The following is a 10,469-nucleotide window of genomic DNA, read 5'->3' as shown; positions in this document are numbered from 1 at the left end:
CGATCTGATAAGTATGACTTAAACCAGGTTAGGGCAGTTCCTTTAATGCCAATTTGATGCTCAAGTCTCTGTAAAAGAATATTATGGTCAATGGTGTCAAATGCAGCACTAAGATCTAATAATACAAGTACAGAGACAAGTCCATTGTCGGAAGCAGTCAGAAGGTCATTATTAACTTTAACCAGAGCTGTCTCTGTGCTATGATGAACTCTAAATCCTGACTGAAAATCCTCAAATAAACTATTGTTATGTAGAAAGTCACACAACTCTTTGGCGACTACTTTCTCCAGAATCTTAGAGAGGAACGGGAGGTTAGAAATCGGTCTATAATTGGCTAAAACCCCTGGGTCAAGAGTGGACTTTTTAAGAAGGGGTTTAATTACAGCTACTTTAAAGGACTGTGGTACATATCCTGATAATAAAGAAAGATTAATCATATCCAGTAAAGAAGTGCCAATTAAGGGAACAACTTCTTTAAGCAGCCTAGTTGGGATCGGGTCTAACAGACAGGTTGATGGCTTCGATGAAGAAATGATTGAAGTTAACTGATGAAGATCGATAGCAGAAAAACAGTCTAAATATACATCTAAGTTTACATTGACAGAAGTCCCTGAACTTGGAGAGTTCATGACATAAAAAAGTTTTTATTTAATAAAATCTACAAAAGATAAAACTTTGAATCAACATGTGCAAAGTCTCATTGAGTGTAAAAAAAAATAAATCCACTTCTTTCATTTACAAACCAACCAGCAGGAAGAACATCAACACAAGAGCACGCTGGAAAAATAACCTGTGCATCAATTGATGTTGGAGTTTGAACTCTTTATAACCAGCGTCTGATGCAGTGGAGGACGTTAGATCAGCGTCCAGACAACACTCTGCAAATAATTAACAATCTGTGGTAGAGTTGCTCCTCACTCAGTAACTCTAATAATATATAATATATAAAATATAAACTAATAAGTGTAAAGCAGAGTGATTCTTTCATGGAGTATGGTGATACTGAGGTTATTATGAGTCCCAGACCACCTCAGGAAGAGGTTATTTATTATTTAGGTCTGAGTGATCACAGTGAGTCTCTGTGGTGGTTCACACTGTGTTTGCTGTCCTGAAATGTGACTGCAGGTAAATGTCAGTCAGTCATTAAAATGTTCCTTTTCATTAATAACATTTACTCTGATGGTTTTTGTCTCTGCACAAACCTCCATTTCACTGCTACAGACTACAGTACAGGAGGTCAAATGTCAACCAGGAAGCAGGGATGGCGCCTTGTTTAAATAGTGGGAGGGCTGAACAGGAAGTCCCTCATCATTACAGCAGGAAGTGGACCTCCAACACTGGACGCAGTTCTCTGTAGACCTCCTGGAGTTTAACAGGTTGATCTGTTTGTTCACTGACAGGAACTGACAGACTGTCAAAATATAATCCACTGTTCAGGTGAGTCTCAGGTGTTCAGCAGAGCGACATGCGTTTGCGGTACTGCTCCACCAGTGGCACCAGGCAGCACGGTGAGCCGGCCTGCAGCAGGAACGGGTGCCCCAGCAGGTCGGTGGCACTGGAGCGCTGCTGTGTGTCCCGGGTCAGCATGCGGTCCAGGAAGTCCTTCAACACTGGAGACACCTGAACACAGAGTGACATCATCAGCTACTGCCAGGTCGACCGTGACCCAAATCACCTTAAATATATTAAAACTTCAGTAATTACTAATGAGGTCCCCACAATGCCTGTTCTGATCTGGTGTCCTCACTATGTCCCTATGTGTGTGTGTGTGTCTGACCCTCTGGATGTTCTTCACACTCGGTGCTGTTTCGTCTCTCAGCTTCTTCATGGCAGTGATGGGCGTGTCACTGAAATATGGCGGCTCTCCGTCCACCATCTCCACCACCATGATGCCCAGAGACCAGACGTCCACCTGCAGGAAATAATATTCAGACTGTTTCTATTGATCTATTGATCTATTATACAGTATATAACATCTGTAATGTTCCTCCGCCACGATGGACGCTGCTGCCTCGAAAAGCCAACATACGGATGTGGATCTGGTTTTCTTGTTGTTACCTCGGTCCCATACGGGGTCTTTGAGATCACCTCGGGAGCCATCCAGTACGGAGTCCCAACCAGAGACTTCCTCTTCGGGATGTCTTTACTGATCTGAGCGCAGAAACCAAAGTCTGACAGTTTGATCTGCAGCAGGAGAAGAAGTAGAAAAGTTCACGTCGATCCGTGAATCATCAGAACCAATCAGATGTGAGATCTGCTCTGTCATCAGTGGATATATATACATATATATATATATGTATATATATTGTATGTAATAGACTTTATATACTTACTGTATGTAATAGACTTTATATACCGTACTGTATGTAATAGACCTTATATACTTACTGTATTTAATAGACTTTATATACCGTACTGTATGTAATAGACATTATATACTTACTGTATGTAATAGACTTTATATACCGTACTGTATGTAATAGACATTATATACTTACTGTATGTAATAGACTTTATAACCGTACTGTATGTAATAGACTTTATATACTTACTGTATGTAATAGACTTTATATACCGTACTGTATGTAATAGACATTATATACTTACTGTATGTAATAGACTTTATATACCGTACTGTATGTAATAGACATTATATACTTACTGTATGTAATAGACTTTATATACCGTACTGTATGTAATAGACTTTATATACTTACTGTATGTAATAGACTTTATATACTTACTGTATGTAATAGACTTTATATACCGTACTGTATGTAATAGACCTTATATACTTACTGTATGTAATAGACTTTATATACCGTACTGTATGTAATAGACATTATATACTTACTGTATGTAATAGACTTTATATACTTACTGTATGTAATAGACTTTATATACCGTACTGTATGTAATAGACTTTATATACTTACTGTATGTAATAGACTTTATATACCGTACTGTATGTAATAGACATTATATACTTACTGTATGTAATAGACTTTATATACCGTACTGTATGTAATAGACCTTATATACTTACTGTATGTAATAGACTTTATATACCGTACTGTATGTAATAGACATTATATACTTACTGTATGTAATAGACTTTATATACCGTACTGTATGTAATAGACTTTATATACTTACTGTATGTAATAGACTTTATATACCGTACTGTATGTAATAGACCTTATATACTTACTGTATGTAATAGACTTTATATACCGTACTGTATGTAATAGACATTATATACTTACTGTATGTAATAGACATTATAAACCGTACCGTATGTAATAGACCTTATATACTTACTGTATGTAATAGACATTATATACCGTACTGTATGTAATAGACTTTATATACCGTACTGACTTTACATACCGTACTGTATGTAATAGACATTATACACTTACTGTATGTAATAGACTTTAAATACAGTACTTTATGTAATAGACATTATATACCGTACTGTATGTAATAGACATTATATACCGTACTGTATGTAATAGACATTATATACCGTACTGCATGTAATAGACATTATATACCGTACTGCATGTAATACACATTATATACCGTACTGCATGTAATACACATTATATACCGTACTGCATGTAATACACATTATATACCGTACTGCATGTAATAGACATTATATACCGTACTGCATGTAATACACATTATATACCGTACTGCATGTAATAGACATTATATACCGTACTGCATGTAATAGACATTATATACCGTACTGCATGTAATACACATTATATACCGTACTGCATGTAATACACATTATATACCGTACTGCATGTAATAGACATTATATACCGTACTGCATGTAATACACATTATATACCGTACTGCATGTAATACACATTATATACCGTACTGCATGTAATAGACATTATATACCGTACTGCATGTAATAGACATTATATACCGTACTGCATGTAATAGACATTATATACCGTACTGCATGTAATAGACATTATATACCGTACTGTATGTAATAGACAAAATAAAATGTGTTACCCTCCCGTCCAGTGTCAGCAGGATGGAATCGCTCTTGATGTCTCTGTGAATGACTCCCTGAGAGTGAAGATAAGACAACGCCTGCAGGACGCCCTCACACACCGTCGCTGTCTGCTCCTCGCTCAGCCTGAAATACACACATATACACATTAATACACATTAATCCACACAGATACACATTAATACACATTAATACACACATATACACATTAATACACATTAATCCACACAGATACACATTAATACACATTAATACACACATATACACATTAATACACATTAATACACACATATACACATTAATACACATTAATCCACACAGATACACATTAATACACATTAATACACACATATACACATTAATACACATTAATACACACAGATACACATTAATACACATTAATACACACATATACACATTAATACACACATATACACATTAATACACATTAATACACACAGAAACACATTAATACACATTAATACACACAGATCAATCAGACTTTATGTGTATAATTATTGATATATACACAGTCAGGTGTCTCTGACTTCCTGCTCACCTGGTTTCACTGACGATGTGTGTGAGAGCGCCGCCCTGCAGGTACTCCATGATTACCCAGAGTTCCTCCTCCACCAGAGCACTCCGGTACATCTCCACGACACTCTGGTGCCGGTAGTCCCTCATGATCACCACCTGAGACACACAAGGACAGGTGAGACACACAGGGACAGGTGAAACAGGTGAGACAGGTGAGGCTGATGACATCACTTAAAATCTGATTATTAAAATTACAAAAACAACCTGAAGTTATTGATCTATTGATAAATCAGTGATACTCGCTCAGCCGTGCTGACGGCGTCCTGTACCTCATTGAAGAGCAGCTCTCGGCGCTGCTGCTTCCTCAGGTCCATCATCTTCACCGCCACCTGCCGCCCGCTGTGTCTCTCTCGGGCGATGCAGACCACGCCTGTGGACCCCTCCCCGATCTTCACAAAGTTCTCCAGAGTCATCCTTGGGTCTCCTGGGTCCACCACCATCTGCAGCGCCGCCTTGAATTGCTCATGAGTCACCTTCACGCCTCCGTCGGTTACCGCCTGCAGGGGTGAGGAGGGGCTGAGGTGGGCGGGGGGGCGTCCCGGGGAGCCTGTGGGGGAGGGGCAGGGCTGAGACGGGCCGTCCTGGTTCAGGGACGTTGGTGGTTTTGTAGAAGTGTTGAAGCTGGAGGAGGGACGGAGCGAGCGCTGAGGTAACCCTCTACCTGTGACGAGGGGGCTGCTGGTGCTGTTGGGGGGGGGCAGCAGGAGGGGTGAGGAGGGGGAGGTCAGCTGGGGGAGGAGAAGAACATCAAACTCTCAGCAAGAATGTTTCCAAACTGTCGACCTTCTCCTTTAAATGAGACGTCTTACCTTGTGGTCGTAGGTGGAGTGAGGCCTTCTGGGAGTTTCTCTGGAGGAGGACAGCAGGTCCGGCAGGTGACTGACACCTGGTTTCAGTCTCAGATGAGCTCTGCTGCTGGTCTCCACAGTCTGCAGGTCGTAGTGACAGAAGGTTGGCCTCTGTCTTATCCCTGCCCCATCACTGCGGGCATACTGTCCACCTGATGAACCCGTCACACCTGTCCTCTGAGGCGTCGCAGGTGAGGTTGGGGGCGTGGCCTCATGCCGAATCCCCACTTCGCAGATGGACTTGGCTCTCTGCAGACCTCCATCCAGTCCAGGACTCTCGCCGCGCACCCGACGGATCCTGTCCTGCCAGTAGGTGGAGCTCCCGCTAATTTTACCGCCGTCGCCTTGGCGATTGAGCTCCTCATACTGGTACGACTCAATCTCCGCCAGTTCTCCCAGTCGACCCAGTGACCGGGCTCGTTTCCGTGCCGATGGGCTGCCGCGGCGCAGAGAGTTGGAGCTGGTGACGGAAAGACAGCTCATCTCGGAGATCACGTGAGAGATGTAGTCGCCATGACCTATAAAACTACCACGAACAATCGTCTGCAGAGAGACAAATACTGATCAATATATATATTCAAATCAATCACATAAATAGATGACAATAAATCAAAGGACAGTATTTAAATATTCTTATCTTCATGATACATAGTGCTGGAATTCATTCCTATTTTATTTCTGCTTTAATTTATTTTTAAATATCACATTATTCGGCTTTGCCACTTATCAGGGATAACCGAATAATAAATTTATAAATAAGTTTGATCGATCAGCCACCTTCCTTCTTCAGTTTTCCTTCCAATAAAATTACTCCAGCAGCCCGTCTAGATTTACGTAATTTGCGCAGCCCGTTAGCAACGAAATCAGAGTGAAAGCTCTGGTTGTTAATACGGTTGTCATTATTCAACATTATTTCAATGACAGAAGAAAATTCATCAAAAATGGAATTTATACTTCTGTCTATTATCACTTTCACTACAATTTCTGAAACTAAATAATTACCTTTTGATTGCTTCCGACAATGGACTTGTCTCTGTACTTGTATTATTAGATCTTAGTGCTGCATTTGACACCATTGACCATGATATTCTTTTACGGAGACTTGAGCATCAAATTGGCATTAAAGGAACCGCACTAAGCTGGTTTAAGTCATATTTATCAGATCGCTCGCAGTTTATACATGTTAACGATGAATCTTCCATAAATACTAAAGTTAGTCATGGAGTTCCACAAGGTTCTGTACTTGGACCAATACTATTTACTTTATATATGCTCCCTTTAGGCAACATTATTAGGAATCACTCCATTAACTTTCACTGTTATGAAGATGATATGCAGTTATATCTATCAATCAAGCCCAATGAAATTAATCAATTATCTAAATTACAAACATGTCTTAAGGACATAAAATCCTGGATGAGCTGCAATTTTCTGATGTTAAACTCAGAAAAAAACAAAATTCTTACACTTGGCCCTAAAAACCTTAGAAACTCACTGTCTAAAGATATAGTTACTCTAGATGGCATTAACTTGGCCTTTAGCACCACTGTCAGGAATCTTGGTGTTATCTTTGATCAGGATTTGTCATTTAACTCCCACATAAAGCAGACCTCTAGGACTGCCTTCTTTCATTTACGTAATAATACAAAAATTAGACGCATCCTATCACAGACAGATGCAGAAAAACTAATCCATGCATTTGTTACTTCAAGGCTGGATTACTGCAACTCTTTATTATCAGGTTGCCCCAATAAGTCCATTAAAACAATCCAATTAATTCAGAACGCTGCAGCACGAGTACTGACAGGAACTAGAAAAAGAGATCACATCTCTCCTGTACTAGCTACTCTGCATTGGCTCCCTGTAAAATGTAGAATAGATTTTAAAATCCTCCTCCTCACCTATAAAGCTCTTCATGGTCAGGCCCCTTCATATCTTAAAGAGCTCATAGTACCCTATTACCCCACTAGAACACTACGTTCTCTGAATGCTGGGCTACTTGTGGTTCCTATAGTCTCCAAAAGTAGAACAGGAGCCAGAGCCTTCAGTTACCAAGCTCCTCTCCTGTGGAACCAGCTTCCAGTTGTGGTCTGTCTGTCTCTCTGTCTCTCTGTCTCTCTCTCTCTCTCTCTCTCTCTCTCTCTCTCTCTTTTACCCCAACTGGTCGAGACAGACGACCACCCACCTAGAGCCGAAGGATCTGTCCTAGGTTTCTGCCTTTTAACAGGCAGTGTTTCCTTGCCCTTGTCTCCAAGGTCTTGCTCATGGTGGTACTGTTGGGTCTCTGTAATTAATGTTATAAGGAGTTCGGTCTAGACCTGCTCTATTTGAAAAGTGTCCTGAGATAACTTCTGTTGTGAACTGGCGCTATACAAATAAAATTTAATTGAATTCCAAACACCAAAACATCAAAGTACCAACAGCTGTGTTCAGTAAGAAAAACATCTGAATGTATGTTCATTATCAATTACATTATTAATTAAGTTATTAATTAATAACTAACCTCCAGACTGAAACAATACATGATTTATGGAGGTTTTAGTCCTGAAAACACAGGTCTGTCTGTCTGTCTGTCTGTCTGTGCGACATATAGCTTATACACCTGAGAGTACCTGCATGGAAACATAAGCTCATGTTTCAGCTGAACTCCAGACAAAACTGACATTTACAGTAAACCAGTGAACGACCGTCAGCAGCGACAGAGAATCAGGTCAGAGGTCAGAGGTCAACTCAGGGTCCACTGATCTAATGTGAAAATCTTTAAGCTGCAGGATGCCAACTAAAGATTCCTGTAAGTCGACCTGTGAGAGCTCACAGTGGCGTCTAACCACCAGATAAAGAGCAGCATTTTTATCTTATAAATACTAATAATAATAATTAAATAATAAATGAAATATTCAGTTGTTTTCAGTCTGTTATGGTGGAGTCAGGTTAACTTAAAACGAGCTGTGTATTTTACTTTTTATGCTAATGTTAGAATTAATGTTAACAAACTTTTATATGCTAACATTTTTACGTTTTAACTTTTTCAATACTTTTGTGCTAATTTTAGTTTTTTACTTCTACACTAATGTTAGTTGAAGATAAAATAAAATCTGTCATTTATATTACTGCACTAATGACCCTTAATGAAGTTAATGTCTTTGGTTGTTTCCTGCTGGCTCTGCGGCTCTCTCTCCGGTCGCACTCGGATCTTTGATATTGATAATGATCAGCTGACATACAGGAAGTTATTGGGGGAGAAAATAAAACCGACTTCATCATGACTCAACAAAACTGTTTGAAAGTTGTTTTTGTGATTAAACGGAAAATGAATGTGTGACAAATGTTAATATAATAATTGTTCAGGCGGAAATAAACTGTGTCTGATCAATAATACTGATTAACTCCTGTAGTGAACATACACTGTATGCCAATGTTACATTTACACTAACTAGCATTACTTTTTATTTTTCATGCAGCTGTGGCTCAGAGGCTGATCGGGTCGTCCACTAATCGGAAGGTTGTGGGTTCGATCCCCGGCTCCTGGTGCCACATGTCGAAGTATCCTTGAGCAAGATACTGAACCCTGAATTGCTCCTGATGCCGTGTGTGAGTGTGTGTGAGTGTGTGTGAAAGGGTGAATGTGTGTGAAAGGATGAATGTGTGTGAAAGGGTGAATGTGTGTGAAAGGGTGAATGTGTGTGTGAAAGGGTGAATGTGTGTGAAAGGGTGAATGTGTGTGTGAAAGGATGAATGTGTGTGAAAGGGTGAATGTGTTTGATTTGTGTGAAAGGATGAATGTGTGTGAAAGGGTGAATGTGTGTGTGAAAGGGTGAATGTGTGTGAAAGGGTGAAGGTGTGAAAGGGTGAATGTGTGTGAAAGGGTGAATGTGTTTGATTTGTGTGAAAGGATGAATGTGTGTGAAAGGGTGAATGTGTGGGAAAGGGTGAATGTGTGTGAAAGGGTGAATGTGTGTGTGTGAAAGGGTGAATGTGTGTGAAAGGGTGAATGTGTGTGTGTGAAAGGGTGAATGTGTGTGAAAGGGTGAATGTGTGTGATGTGTGTGAAAGGATGAATGTGTGTGAAAGGATGAATGTGTGTGTGAAAGGATGAATGTGTGTGAAAGGATGAATGTGTGTGTGAAAGGATGAATGTGTGTGAAAGGATGAATGTGTGTGAAAGGGTGAATGTGTGTGTGAAAGGGTGAATGTGTGTGAAAGGGTGAATGTGTGTGAAAGGATGAATGAGTGTGAAAGGGGTGAATGTGTGTGAAAGGGTGAATGTGTTTGATGTGTGTGAAAGGGTGAATGTGTGGGAAAGGGTGAATGTGTGTGAAAGGGTGAATGTGTGTGATGTGTGTGAAAGGGTGAATGTGTGGGAAAGGGTGAATGTGTGTGAAAGGGTGAATGTGTGTGTGTGAAAGGGTGAATGTGTGTGAAAGGATGAATGTGTGTGAAGGGGTGAATGTGTGTGAAAGGATGAATGTGTGTGAAAGGGTGAATGTGTGTGAAAGGATGAATGTGTGTGATGTGTGTGAAAGGATGAATGTGTGTGAAAGGGTGAATGTGTGTGAAAGGATGAATGTGTGTGAAAGGGTGAATGTGTGTGATGTGTGTGAAAGGATGAATGTGTGTGAAAGGATGAATGTGTGTTTGAAAGGGTGAATGTGTGTGAAAGGGTGAATGTGTGTGAAAGGGTGAATGTGTGTGATGTGTGTGAAAGGATGAATGTGTGTGAAAGGGTGAATGTGTGTGAAAGGATGAATGTGTGTGTGAAAGGGTGAATGTGTGTGAAAGGATGAATGTGTGTGAAAGGGTGAATGTGTTTGATGTGTGTGAAAGGATGAATGTGTGTGAAAGGGTGAATGTGTGTGAAAGGATGAATGTGTTGTGAAAGGGTGAATGTGTGTGAAAGGATGAATGTGTGTGAAAGGGTGAATGTGTGTGATGTGTGTGAAAGGGTGAATGTGTGTGAAAGGATGAATGTGTGTGAAAGGGTG

At 40.2% G+C, this 10,469-nt stretch overlaps 1 protein-coding gene across 1 annotated transcript in view; it reads right to left on the bottom strand.

Moving 5' to 3' along the window:
• Positions 1–628: 628 nt before the first annotated feature.
• Positions 629–10,469, bottom strand: part of pak6b (p21 protein (Cdc42/Rac)-activated kinase 6b) — a 15,697-nt gene continuing 5,856 nt past the window's right edge. The window contains exons 3-9 of the mRNA XM_051409141.1: positions 5,449–6,030; positions 4,909–5,367; positions 4,602–4,735; positions 4,042–4,168; positions 2,059–2,184; positions 1,778–1,912; positions 629–1,620 (exon numbers count right to left, since the gene is read on the bottom strand). Coding sequence (XP_051265101.1) covers positions 1,453–1,620; positions 1,778–1,912; positions 2,059–2,184; positions 4,042–4,168; positions 4,602–4,735; positions 4,909–5,367; positions 5,449–6,030 — 1,731 coding nt within the window. The 3' untranslated portion in view covers positions 629–1,452. The remainder of the gene's footprint in view (positions 1,621–1,777; positions 1,913–2,058; positions 2,185–4,041; positions 4,169–4,601; positions 4,736–4,908; positions 5,368–5,448; positions 6,031–10,469) is intronic.

Source organism: Dicentrarchus labrax, unplaced genomic scaffold, assembly GCF_905237075.1.
Source record: "Dicentrarchus labrax unplaced genomic scaffold, dlabrax2021, whole genome shotgun sequence".
Lineage (NCBI taxonomy): Eukaryota > Metazoa > Chordata > Actinopteri > Moronidae > Dicentrarchus > Dicentrarchus labrax.
This window is presented reverse-complemented; position numbering and strand designations above follow the sequence as displayed.